This window comes from Pieris rapae, chromosome 23 (genome assembly GCF_905147795.1).
Source record: "Pieris rapae chromosome 23, ilPieRapa1.1, whole genome shotgun sequence".
Classification (NCBI taxonomy): Eukaryota; Metazoa; Arthropoda; class Insecta; order Lepidoptera; family Pieridae; genus Pieris; species Pieris rapae.
In genome coordinates this window covers 4,366,220-4,387,370 of record NC_059531.1, presented here as the reverse complement: position 1 = coordinate 4,387,370, position 21,151 = coordinate 4,366,220, and the positions used below count along the sequence as shown (strand labels likewise).

Genomic DNA, 21,151 nt, shown 5'->3' with positions numbered 1-21,151 from the left:
CGGCAGTCGCAGAGCAAAGACGTTTGTATATGTTTGTTTTCTGTGGCCGCGTGCACCATGGAGTGTTCGCAAGAAAACTAAGTACTTTGGAATGTTTTTTATTTTTTATAGATAAAGTTAGCCAACGCTCGACACACTGATACATTGGTAAAAACAAACATGAATCTTAAATTTAGAAAGAAGGTTCGGACAATCAATCTTATTATAGAATATCTTAGCTGCAAACGATGTGTCAATAAATTTAAATAAATTTTCTGCGATTCTCTAATGACAACATACTAAAGTGTGCCAGCCTGGTTCTGTTCTTGATTTGTACCGAGACATGCCATTTTTATTGCCATATTGAATGTATGGAGTATCTATTAAATTACATATAATAATATAAATTACTAATATAACATTTTAATAGTCATTCAAACTCGGCAGCTCCTACTCTAAGGTAGTTTCTTAAGTCACATGGCGACATCCGTCACCGACTACGTACGCTTTGCAAATGAGTAAAAATGAGTTAGCATGCGGTATTCAGTCTAGTGTAATAGCGAGCTTGCTAATTAGATTTTAAGACAGTCTTACTAAGCCAGTCTGAATATCGCATAGTGTAATAAGCACTTTATCCGACACACATACATGTAAAGAAATAATTATCCTTCTTTTATGTCAGCTGTCAAAGATTTTGAGAATTTGTTAGTCTGTGAAAAAAGGCGCGAGTTTTAGCTAGTCATTTAAATTTTTACAAGCATTTTTTTGTTTGAATATTTTCGGATTTTAATTTAGGTTTTAAAGTCCTTTCATAAAATAAACATATAATGTTGTTTCTAAAATTATTTCAGGTATTAATTACTTTACTTGTCTTCACATATTAATAAATATAATTATTCTAATTAAGGTTTTTTGTTTAAAAACTAAGATTATATATAATCATTATAGAAATGCATTGGTAAATCTCTATTTCAACATAATTTAACGAAATCTGTTGGAAGTTTAACTATTTCTGATTGTCAATATTTCTAAATTTTCCAAGAAATTTCCAGACATTTTAAATTGCATCCCACAAAATCAAAGCCGGTTCAAATTAAAATATAATTTTCTTTGAATAAATTTGAATTCATTACATTGACAATGTTGGAAATGTAACAAAAGATAACTCACAGGATATTTGTGTACTCCAAGCGAAGTATGAATGTAAAGATGGGCTGTGACGAGCCCCTCCCTCCGCCCCAGGTACACCACGCTAAAGCTGGTATTGCCCTGAGGTGGTATTGACTGGAATAATAATAATAACCTTTTTTATCGGACATTTCAGCGTATTCTTTATTTTTCGTAGATTGATTCTTTCTTCCATTTCTGCTTGTCCGCTTGCCAGGCAAAGGCCTCCTCCAATCTACTCCATTCTGGCCTTTCTAAGGCCACTCTACCCCATGTTGTTCCCTAAGGGGGCGTCCATAAATTACGTGAGGTGTTTTTTTTTCATTTTCTGCTTTTTGGAGGGTTTCGGTCTAATTCTATTCTACTGACTAGCAACAAAAAACAAATTACTACACGCAGAAATCAACTTGCCACCTGCTAATGTGCTTTCGGTACAGATATTTATTTCGACAGGAATCTTTTTTTTAGTCAGCGACTTGTGTCTGTCAATGTCCAAAGAGTTTGACAATTGACATGTCTATTGTTGATACACTACAAATTCTAAAAAAAAATACTTAAAATTATTGCACGTTAGCGAGCATGAAATTCCTTAATTTTAGGGTCCTTCAAGAAAAGAGCGTACTAATTCTTAATAGGTCGGCAACGCACTCGCGAGCCGCCTGGCATTGAATGTCCATGAGCGGCGGTATCACTTAACACAGGTGAGCCTCCTGCCCGTTTGCCCCCTGTTCTATAATAAAAAAATAATATAATTTATCGAGTATTGTTCAAGGAACTGAAAATTTCATATTACCTAGAGTCGACTGTATATAAAAATTGGACATTTTTCTAAAAATAACGGAAAGCCAAATTGTATAGAAACGTTGGCCTTCCGCCTAAAAAAAATAATAATTAAACTTTCTATAGAAAACAACATTGGTCGAGATTAGGACTAGAAATCATTTATCATATTATAACAATAGAATACTCAGCATACATTAAACAAAATCTTAATAATAAAGTCTTTATTGAGGATACACAAATTGTATAAATATTCTAAAACGGTAAGAATTTCTTTTCTTCTGTAGATGACGCAAAACTGAAACGCAGGAAAAGTTCGAGCTTGCCTCCAATTCCATCTCATGACAAGAATCGAACTCTTCCCGCACCCCAATCTCGCTCTTTTCTTTTCTTCTCAGTGCTTCTTCTTCTTTAGCCTTTGAAGCCTGGGTAAGACCTGTAAGAGCCTTTATTTGATCAGTCCAGTGAGTAGGGTAGCCTGGAGGTACCCCCCACTCTACCAATAACGATAAATTTTTCTATATTTTGGATCTCTTCGTGTTACATGTTGAAAAATTAAATTATATGTTAGTGCCTATAGTAGTTACTTAATTTCTTGTATTTTTTATTTTGTAATTTCATATGTTAGTTTTATTTGTTTCGTCTGGAAATTTTATTCACTTATTGCACACTCTTGTCAATTAGGGTCGATCTGCCGCTATGTGGAACCAGCTGCCCACTGAAGTATTTCCGAATCAATCCGACTTACTCATTCAAGTAGAGTGTAGTCTTAAAAGGCTGACAACGCACTTGATATGAGTTGAATCTCTTGCCCGTTAGCCCCCCGTTAGTAAGAACAATTTCTAAACGAATACGTCAATGTTAAGTGACATAATTGTCAATTGTCAATGTACATGCGAACTGTCAAAGGCGTCATTACATGAAACTCTTTCGTTTTACATCCCCACATATTAAGTCATACTAAGTTATTTTTTCAATGTAGTTATAGAAAGGTTTAAAAAAAACATACCGCATTGCAAAAATGTAATAAAAATGTCAGTAAAACAATGACACACATTTCTTCGTAACAACCGCAGCTGTCAAAATATCAAAACAGATTATATGTATGCACGGTAGCTACACTTGGCGTTCTGTGTAAAATATTCTATGAAATTACAATAATGGCTAGATTTGTATCAATTTAATTCGTGTCTATATAACGAATGATAACAGTCATGGCCATTACAAAATCCATATTAAAATTGGCTTTTATTTTAGATTGAAAGCCAACTCCAACAGAATGTTTCCCATAAGATTTACTTCAAAAATCCCTAAAAGTCGATTAAAAACCTTTAAAGATTTTGTCGTTGACTCAGTAAAGGAGGTAATTTCAAATATGCATCAAAAATGTATATTAAATTTCAGAGTTGGACTTGCAGTGTTATAGCGCTGAGATTTCAGTTATAGCCACGTATGTACATGGCGCAGTATAGTTAAATCAGAGAGTTAATTGAATCTCTAGACAGTTAATAAAAGATAGATATTCAATGAAGTCGCTAGCATTTTAATTGAAATAAAGCAGCATCGGAAACATTTAACTGTTTGTCTGACCGAAGTTAATAATGTAAAACAAGATGGCGGTCACGACAACAGCTTTAGATTACTTTTAGAGTTTTTGTTTCAAATTGTCTTTGGTAAAATTGTAAGCACGTTGTCGACTCCGCCATGATTATTTCATTTGTTTTGTTACTTCGTTCGTGATCGTGAAGAACTAAGGGCTCGGAAATTCCGTTTTGTTTTATTGTAAATGGCAATCCTAGGCAACAAGACTAAAATATTAGGTTATTTTAGTCTTGTTGCCTAGGATTGCCAAGGAATAGGAAGGGTGTGGTTGGCCAGCATTTTTTTTTATAGAACAGGGGGCAAACGGGCTAGACTATGCAGTATTTTTAGTATACAATTTAGTGTCCCAGCCGTGGCCACGGCAATATATCTCAATATTTATCTCTCAATATATATTGCTCGATATGTGCGTCCCTTTTTTGTGTCTGTTTTTGGTTATAAGTTCTAGCCAAGCCCCTTATATATACCGAGTAAAGACAAAATAATTAGTCCATATACTGTTGCAGTTTTTTAATTTATTTATACTAAAAATTTATTGACATTGAAATTACTAATTATGATTGGAATTTGAATGTAAGGATAATTGAAATAGTATTAGTTTATTTATAATGCATGGACATAATATTATGTAATAATTAATCATATGATGTCATATGGAACATGGTGTAATGGTTTTAGCTCCTTACAAACATTGTGTAAAAAAAACTTGGCAATTAAAAAGAGTGGCGGAGAGTTTATTACCATTTCTTTTCTTCCGTTCTACGATTTGAGAACTGGCAGTAAATGTAAAATTAGAGTCATTTAATGTATATTTCTTTCTTTTTGACGTTCATAAGTGTACATTATGTTACCTATATGAATAAATGATTTTTTATTTGTTTTGATATGATAAACTTGTTTAAAATATATTATTCCTTTTGGAAATAAAGAGGCCATAAAAATACTGCAGAAACATGCCCATGATATACATTTTATTTTTGTATTTTCGGGGTATAGTCATCAATGCTGTAGCCACATATTTTATTAAAAATGTAGGCTATATATTTAGGGGTGGAAAAAACCATACAAACCTTGGAATCAAAGAACGAAGCGTGGAAGTCTGGCGTAGTCCCCGCCACAGAAGCGAGGTGCAACGTTGTGTTTGCCATATTCGTTAGCGTAACCAATTGTGTGTGTGGCTCTGCGAGGGCGGAGCGCCCAAAGTGTAGAGCTGGAGGCCAGAGCGCCACGCCCTCCACGCCTTCGCCTGCCTCGTTGCTGTCCACTGACATGGAGTCTGCGCCCCATTCCTACACAAAAATGATCTCACTCTTAATATCTTCTGGAAGGAAAATAGTAAACATATTCACAAATGTGTACTTTTCCTGCCTTTGCTCGGCCTACGTAATTTGTAATTCTAAAATTGTGCTGTTTTCTTTTATTTCGATAATTAGGTGAACAATGGTCGGAGGTTCGATCCCCCGCTGAAAACCTTGGACTTTCTATGTGCCTGCTACGGAAAAGAACAGAGCGAGGAACCCGCCTTACCTTTAGGTTGTAAATGTAAATTTACGATTAATTTAATTTGTTTTTCTCGACGTTCATAAGTGTAAAAGTTTACCTATATGAATAAAGATATTTTGATTTGATTTGACCTGAGACCCAAAAATTTGACGGTAATGTATCAGGCACAGAAGGTTGATTGGCTGTATTGCCACTTTTCTTTATGTTCATAAGTATTCGTTAGTTAATGAAATATATACATATATGCAAGTTGTTGACTGTAGACCAGAGTCGAAAATTTTTGAAACCAAAAAAAAAATAGTAGAAAACAAATCATTGGAAAGAGAGAATATTATAAAAATGAAAGGAAAATTTTCGAGGTCGGGAAGGGGAAGAAGTGATTTTTTAAGGGTAAAAGCGGTTTATCTCGATTTCCGGCAAAACTAAAAGTCCTATGGAAAAAAGTCAAGTGGCAAGGTTGTAGATAATAAAAAAATCTACAACTTTTGTATTTAAACTTTTTTTTTTCACATAACCTAAAATTTTATGTTGAGATTTAACAAAAAACAAGTTTTTTATTTTTATATCACGTCTGAGTCGGTGTGATGAAAAGGTATTGTGTTGTTCCCACGAGAATCTAAGTGCATGCTCCTATTTCACCATGCCTTCTGCTAATAGACGATAAATCTTTCTTTCTGATTTATTTTATTATTATTAATTACTTAAGATATCATGTAGAACATGGGGTAATAGTTGCAGCACCTTACAAACATTGTATAAAACAAAAAATGGCGATTAAAAAGAGAGGCGGAGAGTTTGTTGCCTAGTTCTTCTCATACTATCCCTTTATTTGAAAACTGGTAGTAAATATAAAATAAGAAATATTTAATATATAGGTATTTGTTATTTAACGTTCATAAGTGAACATTGTGGTACCTACATGAATATATTATTTTAAATCTGTCTGCCCTAAGACGCATCTAAATTGAATAAATGAATTTTAACTTGATTTGATTGATTATTTTTTTCTAGATTATAAGTATTTTGTGTTTGTTTTGTAAGTAAGAAATGTTATGTCTATGTAATATAAAAAATATAAATAAAATAAAATATGTTTTCTATGGAATATAGGTATCACTTATTCCGCGGCAATAAATTTGAATCTGTAGGCATCTCTACTCATCGGCAAAGACAGTAGACCGAAAGTAAAAACCGACGTACAAAACTCTCGGTACTCTTTTCATAAAGCAAATCATGAAACAACACTTATATTAAAACTTGTCTAGCATTAGTCCCAGGTCCTTTTATCAACTAGATAATCGTTAACTTTATAGTAAGGCTTTTTACACAGCTTTTCTTTAATACATTTCTTAAATTTATTAAAAGGCAGAGATAAAAGAGCCGCTGGGATTTTATAAAGAAAAGTATCCCTTTTCCCAAAAAAGAATTACTAACTTTCGATAGTATAGTACGCGGAAATTGTAGCCTGAAACCTATATCTACGTCTATGTCTAATTATAATAATTTTCAGTAAAGTTTCATGACAGTTCTCAAATCTTCAATGTCTTATAGACTCCTTTTGTCGTAATCTCAAACCACTAATGACCAACAAATTAAATAAACTACCAATAATTTTCATGATTGCTTACTTTGCTACTATACTATAACTATTTGGCTAATGTTCTTGTTGACATTGTAGTTGTCAAACTAGTTTTTTCATGGTCATCTTTCATTTCAATAATGCTCTTAATTTGCAATAATCATATTATGAAAATAATATATTTGAAGATGAATAAATGGGATCTGCTCCATGTTGTGTATGCTAATTAATGCAAATATCAATTACTTTTAAGAATTTGAAATGAAGGTAGAGTTAAATATATTGTCAGTCAGATTATAAGGGATCTACCGTTTATATATTGCAGACAAAATATATTAAAGATAACCGATTTTTGGAATATAAATTATTATTAAAAAATTATAAATAATTCAATTCGATTAATTAATATATAATCATTTATCTCTTAATAGATAAATGATCTCTATGATTTCTGATGCTAATCAACTTAGTTTATAAGCAAGATCTATTATAAATAAAAATCTACCAAAACAAACAAATAACATCTGTAAGTATGATATTTTTAAATGGCTTAGTGGTATTAAAGAATTAAACAGTGCACAATTGGTCAGAACACATGGGTTGACTTCCAACACAAATCATTTGAATAAATGCGCCATTATTATTATTTAAGATTATATTGAATAGAAGAGCTTAAGTATTGATTTTTTTAATGTATACATTATTATCATTGTTTTAGTCGATACAAACGTATTGACTAAAACAATGTAAAATAAAAAGGTTCAATGATTATGTACTTCAGCTTTATTACTATGTTTTTTTAACATCATTCGTCTGCTATCTGTTACATTTTTAATATCTATATAATTTTATTTTAGTTAAATAAATTATAATATCTGGATTAATTATTACGGCACATTTTATATATATTAAAAAAATAAATATATTGAGTTTAATACCATATAAAAGTTTATTACATTTTTTTAATAGATTATAGTTAAACAATTAATTTTATATATTCATTTTATGTTTAATTATTTAAATTGTGAAACTATAAAAAATTATATGATTTACAACTTACTTGAAATGCAATCCCTTCTGTGATAGAGTCCTGCACTGAAGCACCTGTAAGCAATTATTGTCCAATATATATTACAATATACTCTAGTTATATGAAATTTAAGAAAATCCCACATTTAAAAACATTTTAAACAACATTACTAACATTGTCTTACAATAAACAATACTCAAATGATAAGGGGCGGAAGTGATAACAGCTACGCTTCGGCATAATATTACAAAAAGTTATTCAATAATTGAATGTCGGTCTTGTACGCAACTCGGACGGTATGCGCAACTTGCGCGCTGCACATTGCATCCGCCTTGTTGCATCTTTACCGCCAAAACTACGTATTTATCCCATCACAAATCCAAAAATAACCAAATATATACAGAAAAAACAACAGCGCTAGTCAAAAATAACATCGCGTGAAGTCACAAAATATATTTAATTTCGTTCCTAGAGAATGCTTTCAACATTCGTAAGATTTTACTTGCAAGGTTTTTATTTCGAAAATTACTTAAATAAACATCTAGTACATGTTTCTCACATAATTGGTACTCATGTATTTGGAAGATGAGAAATCGATTTTACCATGGCTCTTCCCCTGGGCTGTCAACTTCGAGTAAGGAGATATATCAAATGATGTCAATAAAAATACGTAACACCACAAAATTTTCCGATACATTTTGCTGATTCAGTCTTTTTAAACACCGTTTAATCTCATTTCAACATAACATTTGTTTATAAAAAGCACTATCGTAATTTTATCTCATTACAATCACAAGATGTGCGTTTAAGAAAAATTGAGACGAAAGTCAAAATCAAATAACACATGACAAATCTGATGTACATAAGTCAATAATAAATTTGATTGCTCACTTCATTTTGACAATTGACTATATTAACCGAAATAAAGCTCTATACAGAGTAGTAGTCTGTTCTGTTTGTTCATTTTGTGACAAGAAATCACAAGATTTGTGTCGTTGACGCGAAGCTGGCGCAACGTGAGCCATTGTAATGTACTAATTAATGGACATGTCACAAAGAGCCGCGCCGACCGCGACGGCTCTGTGTGCCTTGTCCATGACAGTCAACGGAAAAGTATGACGAAACGGAGTGCGAACGGGGCATAAGCACGACGCTACACTTGTATTATATTTATATTCGTCTTAGTAGGTAGTAAAACAGACAGCGGGACGGAAAACGTCGGTCCCGACGCGACGCTTGCAGGATTATCACTTCCACTGTGTGACATCCACATCGCGTCATAATAAATATTATGTATTTTTTGCTCGTATTTAACAGAATACAATAGTCATTAATATGTTCTAATGCGGTAAACAAATGAAAACACATTGAAAAAGGAAGGAGGTGCATAACTTTGTAAAGTCTTTTAGGGGATGTTATGATATATATACACTGATAAATAAAGACTGTTCAATAGTGCAAAACTTTACTTGAAACTCATTATACATAATAAATTGCCGCATCAGCAGCGTACCTACAGTCTTTTTACATTACATTTTCATTTGACGAAAGAGATAAATATTTAAAATGTTACTTAGTTGAAAAGAATTGTACAGGAATAAGATTATTTTCTATCGAAATAAGAGAATGTTAAGACTTTGGTTCACTGATTTCTGAAGTACATATTAAGTTTTGCAAGTTAAGAGTTATTTGCAAAATGCTATTAGTCTTTTAAAGTTAGGAATTTAGGAGGCCAACTATATAAAGGTACTTGATAGATAATTAGGTGCCGCGGCGCTACCCCGAAAAGATGCTGCAGAAGTAAATACTGTAAATAGGTAAAAGTAGGCAACTGACCATATTTTACGCTTTATTTTTATACCTTTTTATATTCTCAAAGCTTGTGGCTTTGAGAACATCGGTGCGATCAAAATCTTATACAACGCGCTAGTGAGAAGTCACTTGGAGTGCAACGCAATGGTGTGGGCCCCATATGAGACTAAATACAGTCTCATGTTAGAGCGAGTACAAAATAAATTTCACTCGCTATCTCTACAAGAGACTGTATGGAGTGTATCCCTTGTATCCGCTTATGTACCCGACCCTGTTTGTTCTGGGTATGGTGGGATACGACCAGCTAGGCCTCAGAAGAGAGCTAGCTGTGTCAGTTTATTTATTTAAGATTCTTACGGGTAGGGTGCATAATCCGGATATAATGGAGAGGCTGCGTCTACGGGTACCAAGTAGAAACCTGAGACTTACGTCTAAACTTTTGGATGTACCGCGCGTACATTCCAACTTGATTAGCAAAGCGCCACTCACGCGGGCAATACGGATAGTGAACAGAGTTTCTATTGAGGTGGACCTATTTGTTTGTACACTGGCTGAGTTCACAAGAGTTGCTAGCTATATTGTTAGTTATGGATAGATAGATTTAGGAATATAAGTTTAATTTTTTAATGTTTTTATCTAGAATAGTTGGTGTGGGATGTTTTGTAATGGGTGTGTTTGTGTTGGAATTCTATCGTATTAGTAATTACTGTTAAGATAGAAAAATGTAGTGAAATAAATAAATAAATAAATATATTTTTTTTTCAATCCTAAGTGTTGTTAATTTAAATTAATTTAGCGTTAGTGTAACCGGTAACGATACTAATAAACTTACTTAATTTGTCAGTGGTGTCAGCTGTCAAGAGTCAGCTGTCAATGTTAGGTTTCGTTGTCAATCGTCAGATCGTGTTATTCGTGTTTACTATTTTAGTACATAATTGTTATCGTTTCTTTAATTGTTTCAGGTTGGACTGTGTGATTTGTACAACTTGAGTTAATTTACATAAATTAAATTAATATTATTGATAAATTCATATCTTCATATTTACCTCTCAAATATGGATGAGGGTGAGAATAAAAGCATTTTTTATGATATTGCGTTGCGACATTGTTTCTTTATAAAATAATATGTGCGGAAATGTTTATAAGGCACTGTAAGTGAGAATGAGGAGGATCGGAGTTCGGGAAGTGAAACATCTGAAGAAATGCAAAATCTGGAACTAGAGGCTGAAGAATTCGATATTACCCTTGCGGCATCACATTCAGTAAGTACCAAACCTAAAAGATGGCGACATACTCATCCTTCTTACGATTTATTTTTAAAATACTGCTTAAAAATAATAAAAGTTTCATAAGCATGAAGGTAAGTATTCCTTATAATAATCTAGACATGCGCCTGACTGCTATTCTATGTAATGTTATTTTGTATAACTATCCTAATTTGAGCCTGGACAAGTTTGTTATTGATGGTTGGACGTTTAAATGGTGCAAGAGCATTATTACCTTTTTACCTTTTTAATTCATTTTTATTATTACATTATTACCTTTTTAATTCAAAATTAATACTTCAATCTCAGATGTGCAAAGTCCAAATTTTTATTTGTTCTGTGTAAGCTAGAGCCTAGATAGTAACTAGAGCAACTTATAAATATCTAATCACTGCCATATACATTTTAAGTTTTTAATGCTCATTTTACTCACATGTTTTTAGAACCATTTTATTATATATATTTTAGTATCTGAGTCAAGATCTTGTTGCAATCACTGGAAGACCTGACCTGGAGCCTGGATGGACAGGAAAAATTCCAGTTATGGCACACCATGGAGCAGTATTTCCTGGAGAAACAGTACCAATGCTGCTTACAGATACACAAGATATTGCTGTGATATCACAGGCATTGGATAATGATAAAATCTTTGGATTGCTTTGTCCTGAGTAAGAAAATATAGTATAATAATTGGTATTCAATTTAAGATCGACAAATATTTTAATCTTTCATACTCCAAATAATTCATCATAATTTTATCTTAAGAATGGTGTGTCGATCATAAAGCTTAAGGCAGTGATCAATTTATACAGTTGTGTGATTGCTTAAATAAGTCATGTCCATCAACACACTTGTCATGTTTTAGCAGTGTGAGTGTCCATGAGTATGACATAATATCAGATGAGGCTCCTATTATTACTAATTTTTAGAAAATATATATTTAAAAAACCTATTGGAAATGGAGTCATATGTAGAGCATATTGTAACCGTAACCTGTCAGACATTTATTTATGTTCAAATATTTTGTGATCTAAATGTGAAAGACTTTTCTACCTTGCTGAGTTGCATGTCTTACAAACATACAAATGTGTCCTCTTTATAATAAGTACCTGGAAGACATCGCTTGTTAGCGATAAGGCGGCCCGTTGCATCCCTTGTAATTTATATATATTGTGTTGTTTGTATTTCTTTAGCAACGAAGTGTAAATAAATAAAAAATAAATAAATAAAGATATATAAATCATTTTTTTTTCAGTGAAACGTGTACATACATTTCTGGGTATGGTGTATTATGTGAAGTGATTGAAGCAAGCGATACCAATTCACCACAAACATTGTCATTTCGGTCTCGAGCAAGTCATAGATTTAGGTTTAAAGTAATGCCAAAAATGTCAAAACCTATACACTTGTATGACAGGTAAGCTGTGCAAAAACTTAAACTAAGGTCCTGAATTCGATTACCTACTGGAATTATTGTTTCACTCGGATGAAACATCTATTTGTGTCGAAAAATCATTATAAGAATGGCATGCCCATTTGGGGTTACGGGATTGAATCCATGTCAAGTGTACATGCATTAAGATACATTGAAGTATAAATTTAAGCCATAAGTGCAGCATAACACCAAATGACGCGGTCTTTCTGACTGAGATTTACGTATCAAATTATTGACATTTGACAGTGAAGACTCAATGGGACGCCAGACATTTTATGAAACCTTTCAGATTTTTTGTACGCCACTATAAAAACCAAACAAATTGTAATTAATTCTGTTATATAAGTTAAATATTTATATTCCCGCCAAAACGCTTCTCTAGACAAAATGATATCCAAGATATTAGACGGCAAAGACCATTTTGTGTCACATGAATGACATTGACATTTCAACTATGAATTTTTTAATAAATTAATTATTATTTTCAAATTATTATATTATTTAATTAATATAATATCTATAACGTTTAACAGATTTCACAAAATAACACATTTCATTCTGTCAAATGGAGTCAAAGCGGACAGAGCAGTAAATTCTACCACAGACTACTTTGTATTTAGAAAAAAAAAAGTTTCAGTTTCAATTAAATTATAGTACATACCTATAATGTGTATAATAATATAATTATATTAGTGGTAGACTAGTGGCTAGTGGTGTACCATTTAAGAATCGCTTATGAAAAAAACTTATATTACTTACATATAAATACTAATTTAATATTTTTTTTTTAGAATGAAATTGGTAGAAATATTAATATTACCTGAAGTGCAACTTGGGGATCCCTTACAGCAGGTGCGACTTCCCAGCCTCGATCATTGGAGACGAGAACGAACTATGTTGGTATAAACAAATTTATGTTTTTTTTTTTATTATTTATTTATTTATTGTATAAATAATCTTAAATAGTAGAAGTTTGTATGGTGGAAACATAAACTGGACACAGTCCATGTAGACATGTTATATACTTTATTGAAATATGTTTTATATATGGTAAAAAAATATAAAAATTTAAATTAATATAAAAAGAATAGCAACTATTGAATAATAAATTATAAAAAAATCGAAATAATTGAACATATAGTTGTGACTTTCTATCAAATTGTTTTTAAACTGATTTGATTGTTTGTCGGTATCACTTTACATCGAATTAGCCTCCTGACCATTTGCTCTCTATCCTTTAATAATTTTGGGACCTTCGTTCAAGCTATAAGGATCTGGTATCTCATAGTTGCGGTGCGCGGCTGGAAAAATAGAGAGATTTATTTGCGCTCTGGCTATATACCACAGCTCTTTAAGGTAAAATTTAAAAATTTTAGGTTGGCTGATAATCGCTTTCGCGTAATAGATTCGGCGATGACAACCTGGCCACATTTTGTCTATGACATATTCGACTTTCATCGAATGAAACAGACAATAAAGGAATATTTCAGGAATATTGTTAAAAGTAAGTACTTAGTTATTTCTTATTTTAATTAATATTAACCAAAAGTCATCGAGACCGCAGTTCATGTAGTATTTCTAATTATATACATATAACTTATACACCTACAACTTATACACGTAATACTTATACACCTTAAACTAATATACCTAAAACTTATACACCTAATACTTATACACCTTAAACTTATATACCTAAAACTTATACACCTAATACTTATACACCTTAAACTTATATACCTAAAACTTATATACCTAAAACTTATACACCTAAAACCTATACACCTAACTTATACCCATTCAACCTATACGCCTGCAACTTATACACATACAACTAAACTTATAAATCTACAATTTATACATCTACATCAACTAAGACCTTTGAGCCAGTTAGTCTGTCCGCGGTTAGTCCGCGGTTAGTCTGAACGAGGATCCTTGCATTATGTTGAAGGAGCAGTTCCATTCTTCTTCCACAGTATCATTCTGAAACGAGATACTGGCAGTGCTATGTTATGTACCACCAAATATCTGTTTTCATCTGAGATACTGTTGTTCCATCTAGGTCTCCGGCTTTAATAATCTTCCGTCCCAATCTTGACCCATGCGATCAATGTGTCCCAGCTAACGCGTCGATAAGTCCTGGTCTATAATAGTGGACTGGACTTTATAATATCAGAATATGTCTTTGGTATGTGGCGGCGTCCATGCGTCGGGTTGTCTCTCTCCCTAAAATATGGCGAGGGGGCCGATGGCTGGCCATGCGTCATACTCGTGAACGGGTGCTACTTGTGGTGACTGGTCGTACTTGAATTCGTGTATGCGGTGATATTAGTTGTTTATACTACGTATTTGCGTGTTGTTCCCTCGAGTATGTAAGTGCGTGCTCCTATTTCACCATGCCTCCTGCTGATAAGATAAGAGGAGAAATCTTTGTTTTTAATTTATTTTATTATTCTTTATTACTCAATATGTCATATGGAACATGGTGTAATGGTTGCAGCTCCTTACAAACGTTGTGTAAAAGAAAAAAAACTTGGCGATTAAAAAGAGTGGCGGAGAGTTTATTGCCAGGTCTTCTCTTCCGTTCTACGCCCTTGATTTGAGAACTGGCAGTAACTGTTAAATTAGATTCATTTAATATTTCTTTTTTTGACGTTCATAAGTGTACATTATGTTACCTACTTCTATGAATAAATAAATTTTGACTTTTGTATATTTTAGCGTCAATACCAGAAGAGCCGGTCTCTTTATCTTTTTGGACTGCATCGAATCTGACTCTCACACCGAGAGACAGACTGGCGCTGTTCATGGTGGACGATGCTTTACTAAGGCTGCATATGGAAGTCCGTCTTATTGGATTGGTAAGTAAAATAATAATTTAATATATTTATAATTAATTGTTTTTTTTAGGAAATGTGTAATTTTAATTCTTTTTAATCATTGGTGTCTTAAGTTAGGTTGTTTAAATATTTTTTTTCTAGACACGCTATATTATGAACGCGAAAAGTTGTAAGTTTGGATGTACCTCTGTTTGATACACTTTAACGTAAAAACTACTGAATGAATTTTAATGAAACTTTACAATAATATAGCTTAAATACATCAGAATAACTCATCAATATTTGTAAAGATATATTTTCAACACTTATAATATATGTACTTTAAATACCAGAAGCGATTAAAATATCTATTTTCATTTAGCAATCAATTTATTACTACCAAATGTACAACTGAAATAAATTATCCGTTATTATTGTTACACACACATACATATATACATTACAGTTTCATTAATATGCATTCAGTAGTTTACGCGAAACAGTAACAAACATCCATCCATACTAAAATTTCGTGTATATAATATTAGTAGGATTTATTAATAAAATTACACATTGTTCCCAGAATAGTGTCCTGTGTTGTGTATCTTGTTCGACTGAAATCGCGCGAAGAGAGAATATGTTCGCTATGTCCTCTGAGGGAGTGCATTCAAATTATATTAACTTGGGTGAGAAGTTTTACAATTAGTTTAATTAATTTTTAAGATAGTGTAGACTTTATTTTATTTATTGAATCAAGAAATTCCGTAACGAAAATAAACCTAACACACGATGATGTAATATACGCGGCCAATATGCGTTAGAGCGGGACAGAATGCATACGCGTGAGAGACTGTATAGGCGTGTTAGTCTGGTAGAGTGGTAGATTGAATTAATATAAAAAAAACTGCATAAATAATTATAATTGATACAAAATGCTGTGTATATTACACACGCCACAGGTTTTTACGGAAGTTAAGTTGGGTGGTGGCTTTTATGGATATGTTCAGATATATGTTAAATCAATGAATGAATAACTAGAAGGGGGGGGGGGGGGATTAGTGTGTCGCGGATTTTTTTGTAGATATTTATAAGATCTACAATTACTTTGAACATTTTATGGTTCTATCTTTAATAGTTTAGGCAGGGTACGCAAAATAAGTAAGTTTTTTTGGTTGATTTTTTACACCTTGTGTCCGAAAAACCCTAATATCTTACGGAACCCTATTTTTGTTCAAAATTAAATATAGCCTATATTACTCGTGGATAATGTAGCTTTCGAATGGTGAAAGAATTTTCAAAATCGGTCCAGTAGTTTATGAGCCTATTCATTACAATCAAACAAACAAAGTTTTCCTCTTTATAATATTAGTGTAGATGAGTAGTGCCTTCAATGTCGTTATAATTTTGACTGTTGACAAAATTATAACGACATTGAAGTCTTGAGTTCCTTTGACAGATGACACTTTTCCGTTTTAGGTGGATATATGCACGATTTGGTGACCGTCACCCGTACCAAAAACATACAATTGAGTGGCCCGGCTTCGGTCGAGTTTTCATGGTTTCCGGGATATGCTTGGAGTATCGCTCTATGCGTTTGTTGTATGGCGCATGTTGGTTGGAGGTGAGTAAAAAGAGAACTTGTTAATTTTAAGTATTGGTTACAATTTCTTTCTCCACTGAAGTGTCGACATTACAATCACCTGCCTATTTTTTTTTTATAGAACAGGGGGCAAACGGGCAGGAGGCTCACCTGATGTTAAGTGATAACGCCGCCCATGAACACTCTCAATGCCAGAGGGCTCGCGAGAGCGTTGCCGGCTCTTTAACAAAAAATTTTATATTATTTTTTTAGCCTATTTGATTGATAGTTATTAATGTAACAGATACAGAAATCTGAGGCCAAGACCTAATAAAAACCCATCTCAAATTAAAGGCACAATTTTTTTTGCAGATTCGATGCCCTTAAGCGCGCAGTACGCCCATCACAGTTCTTCGGCCTTTGCCGCAATAACGTCGTACCACGACCTGTCCCAACTCCCCCCCTTCTACCTTCTCCTACCCCACCCCCTAATAATCTACCCTCAGACGGATCAGTATCACAACCTCTATAAAACATCTACCCTCATACGATTTTTTTTATTATCGGCTGCGCGCAGCGAGTCGAGCCATTGTTCCTCGCGCGCAGCAGCCCCCACCAAGGGCTATTAGCCCGCCCCCGTACCGCCCTGTATCAGCAGGGCGCGAACAAACAAACCACCCGATGGAGACTCATGCTCGAGCGGGTTTAAGCATCCCCCTTGCGAGGGAGGATGTAACTATTACAAGTCAGATTTTTTTTTTCGTAGCAGCTGAGGTTCATCATCGGACGTCGACCTTGACGTCTGTCCACAACTGAGTGGTTTTTAAGGCTGTGTTTATGGTTTACCACTATGTTGTACCACTAATGATATAATACTTCAGCTAAAGTATTTCCAAACCAATTTGTCTTAATTTAAAAAAGAGGGTACTACACACAAATCAACTTGGCACCTGATTTGACGACAATGACGCGAGGTGGCTATTTATCTGCGTATACCAATTGTTCAAAGGCTTGGGTGGCCATGGGCGGGATCACTTAACGACTTAATTACGGTGCTTTGAACGATGTTTAAAAAAATGAGATCATATTTGATATAAATTAAATTTAAATTCAATATTGTTAAGAAAATGTTGTGTGGTTTTATGAAACCACGGTAAAAGTGAAACTTTTTTTATATTATAGACATTTAACTAAACATTTTTGGAATAATATTCCATTAAGGGTATAAAATCGCTTCATCAATCTTAATTTTATACTTGGAAAATTGGAATGATAATGGGAAATAATAAAAGTAGAAGTCTCCAACTAATATTTTTATTGAATTCTGTGTCTTAGAGAGTACGACATACATAATACTTAACAATTATTTAGATTATATACAATATATTAAAATAGCGTAGAGCACTGGCACAAATGAATAATAGTCTATACACTACACGGTCAGCTGCTGCGAACTATGTGCGCCGCCATATTGGCCTTGGCTGCTATGACGAGCGTCTGTCACTTTATCCCTACTCCGCGGCCGACCGTCACGCGACATGCGCCACACAGACCAAAAAGTTTGAGACGATGTCATAAAAGTTTCACTTTAATAATAAAGACTTGATAATCTTAAATACGGAAAAGTTGTTTCAATATGAGCCTTGACAAAACGTTAAATTAAAAAAAATAATAAAAAAATAAATAATTTGATTTGATGACTGGAAAACGATTATAGCACTCATAACTCCACACCATAGTACGATTTGTAAGCTTACCTCTTCATCAGCGCATATGGCCAGCCTGCATTCTCTGGAGGAAACAGGAAATTTTTTTTACAACATTTATTAAACAATGTGCGTAGAAAAACTTGCGTTGATAATTTCCGACAACTGGAGTTGAGCGTTTTATTCTTTGCCGGCGATATATATATATCTTAAAAGCAGGGTGCTTTTATAGCGTGGGCGACTACCTAGATCATAGGTTTGAAATTAACGTGGGGAACATCACTTCAGATGTTATTAAATATAAGAAAAAGAAGCCTAACGTTTAAATCGTTGTATTTTTTGGATAGGAATTTTTACAAATATTGGTGTCTAACTAACTCTGCGCTGTCATTTTTCTAAATGTATTTTTCTAAATGTAAGATTTAATAACTAGTCTTGTTATTCAATAGATCAAATAAATAAAATATAAGATGACATTTGCATGCCTATTCTTATGTGGCGGATTTTTGTAATTTATGTAACTAATTGTAAGACTAATTCTAGCAAATAAATGATTTGAATTTGAATGCACTTATGCAGGCCCGCATAAAGAATATAGAGCTTGAAGCGGGGATTGTGAGATTCTACACTCAAATCCCTTTATTCAGAGGGGTAACGAGACCCCACCCATTAAAAATAACTCGGCCCTTCACACGCCATTAAGATTCTATGTAGAATGCCCTCGCTGGGCATTCTACCCAAGGAACATAACTAAGCCTAAATTACTGACACCCATTATAATAAATATATATATATATATAATTCTAATATATATGCATACATATAGTGTTAGGTACAGTACCTAACTTAATCTATTATATCAGATGTATGACACTCCAGTGCCTACTTGGTCGTTAATCATATCTCTTCTGTTCTTCGATGTCTGTGTTGCACTCACTATGCTTTTAACTCCATATAAATTATATTTTGATAAATATTCCAATTGAATATCTTTATACACTCTATTTATTACAAAACAAAGTGATTGTACAGTTCCTAGGTAATCGGGCTGATTTATATAATATGTAGATAATTTTATTTTTACTACATTAACAACTCGCATACAACGGAATATAAGCTAAATAATGAAATGTTAATTGCCATGTATTGTATATAATTTAATATAACAGTTGAAGGGAGTGCCTTCATTAATAATCTCAGGACGGTACTTTAACGATTTAAAAAATCTTCACGCTTATAAAACTAAGATATAATTTTCGGCACGTAACTTGGCAAGAGTCGTTAGATGCGCAGAAGTCGTTTTTTAGGTCTCTTTGGTGGTAAAGCGGGACGCGGGGTATGACGTAGCGCCGATCACAGCGCGCTATTGGTGCGTTAGTCGACCCTTGCCTCCCGCACCGCGTTTACATTTCGATTACACTTGCCGGCACGAAAGTTGTACCATTTGTTTTATTGACTTTTTGGTACGAGTTCAGTTTTAAATTAAGTTTTGTTTTGGTTTTGTTAATTGTTGTTGTTTTAAATTTAGTTTTTGTAACGTTTATTACAATGCCAGGACCAAATACCGTTTTACGCAGACATGCCAGAAAAATTTAATTAAAATACTAATTATACATTATTAAAATAATTTTTAATAATAATATTTTTTTTAATTAAAAAATGCATATTATGTTTTATTTATAACACCTAATAAATGTCACGAATTCCTCTGCTTTGTTTATATACAAGATTAAAAATAAATGATGGCAATAACCATAATGACAATCAATAAAAGTGAACAGTTTTTGTTCCACTAAGTGTACGATGCGCGAACTTGCCCCCACTACGCCAAAACCTTGCCAACTAACGTGCCGGGGACTATACCACGAGTATCTGTCATTGAGAGTGTCCATGGGCGGCGGTATCATTTAACATCAGGTGAGCCTCCTGCCCATTTGCCCCCTTTTCTATAAAAAAAAGCAAATTGTACACTCTTGGCTCGTAGTGATACTGTCACTTCATAGATTTAAAAATAATTCGTTTTATGTATGACATTTTAACAAATTTTACGAAATTTTGCATTGCATTTTACAGTGTTAGAGTGCTTAGTTTGTGTATAATACTTCTTTCAGTTATATTGTGTGCTAGATTTTAAGATATTGTAAATAATTATAGAATAATAAAGTTTTTGGAAGTAATTTCCAACGTTTTTTTTACCCTCACCATCATTATCCTTTTCTAAAATTCTTCCAAACAAATACTTCCTATTCAACATACATATTTTATGAGTATCATGAATTGTAGTATTTTAAATAATTGAGAATAAAATGAAAGTTTTTAGCAATGAATTATTAGGAAATTGTCAATGAAAAACATTAAGTAAATTCGTAGGTTCGATCATGCACCAATGGAGTTTCTTTCTATGTGCGCAATTAACATTTGCTCGAACGGTGAAGGAAAACATCGTGAGAAATGAAATGAAATACGTTTATTTGGAACATAGGATCATGATGGTATCACTTATTCCATGTCACTAAATTCGAGCCTGTTGGCATCCCTACTCATCGGCAAAGAAGACAGAGGGTGTTGGCCGAGAGATAAAGCCGGCGTAAAAAACTCTCGGTACTCTTAAAAAAAAAGTAAATCATCAAACAATTCTACAATATTTAAAACAAATTTAGCAAATTAATTAGAAGTAGCCTGCCGGAGTAGGAAACCGACATGTCTAATGCCGCATTTACATTCAGCCGTAGTGAACAGGAAGAATGTGTACTTACGACAAAGTATCGCGTTTTCAAATAACAACGATCTCGAATTTGATTAGTTTGAAATACACTCATGCACTGCACTCATACTAGCTACTGGCACAAAATCTCGAATAAGATTATTGCTTTTGAATTCTGTTTACATGGGCAC

At 33.2% G+C, this 21,151-nt stretch overlaps 2 protein-coding genes across 3 annotated transcripts in view; one reads left to right on the top strand and one right to left on the bottom strand.

Annotated features, from left to right (window-relative positions):
- The window catches only part of LOC110998268 (transmembrane protein 131 homolog), a 29,785-nt gene extending 21,309 nt beyond the window's left edge, over nt 1–8,476 (bottom strand). The window contains exons 1-4 of one of the 2 annotated variants that reach the window (XM_045633383.1): nt 8,211–8,476; nt 7,671–7,714; nt 4,599–4,817; nt 1,150–1,263 (exon numbers count right to left, since the gene is read on the bottom strand). In XM_045633383.1, the coding sequence (XP_045489339.1) occupies nt 1,150–1,263; nt 4,599–4,817; nt 7,671–7,714; nt 8,211–8,337 (504 nt within the window). In that variant the 5' untranslated portion in view covers nt 8,338–8,476. The remainder of the gene's footprint in view (nt 1–1,149; nt 1,264–4,598; nt 4,818–7,670; nt 7,715–8,210) is intronic. The other variant, XM_045633384.1, reaches the window with a different exon arrangement.
- A 1,991-nt stretch (nt 8,477–10,467) lies between these two features.
- On the top strand, nt 10,468–17,700 carry LOC110998270 (protein cereblon). Its single transcript, XM_045633509.1, has 11 exons — nt 10,468–10,517; nt 10,599–10,714; nt 11,186–11,385; nt 11,973–12,134; nt 12,944–13,048; nt 13,529–13,656; nt 14,874–15,013; nt 15,555–15,657; nt 16,448–16,592; nt 16,923–17,101; nt 17,303–17,700. The coding sequence occupies exons 1-10, from the start codon at nt 10,508–10,510 to the stop codon at nt 17,080–17,082; spliced, it is 1,269 nt and encodes a 422-aa protein (XP_045489465.1). The 5' UTR covers nt 10,468–10,507; the 3' UTR covers nt 17,083–17,101; nt 17,303–17,700.
- Nucleotides 17,701–21,151: the final 3,451 nt, after the last annotated feature.

Coding starts and splice junctions, on each gene's coding strand:
- LOC110998270 (XM_045633509.1), top strand. Junction 13,049..13,528: donor TGGAGACGAGAACGAACTAT/GTTGGTATAAAC, acceptor TAAAAATTTTAG/GTTGGCTGATAATCGCTTTC. Junction 15,658..16,447: donor TTCAAATTATATTAACTTGG/GTGAGAAGTTTT, acceptor TTTCCGTTTTAG/GTGGATATATGCACGATTTG.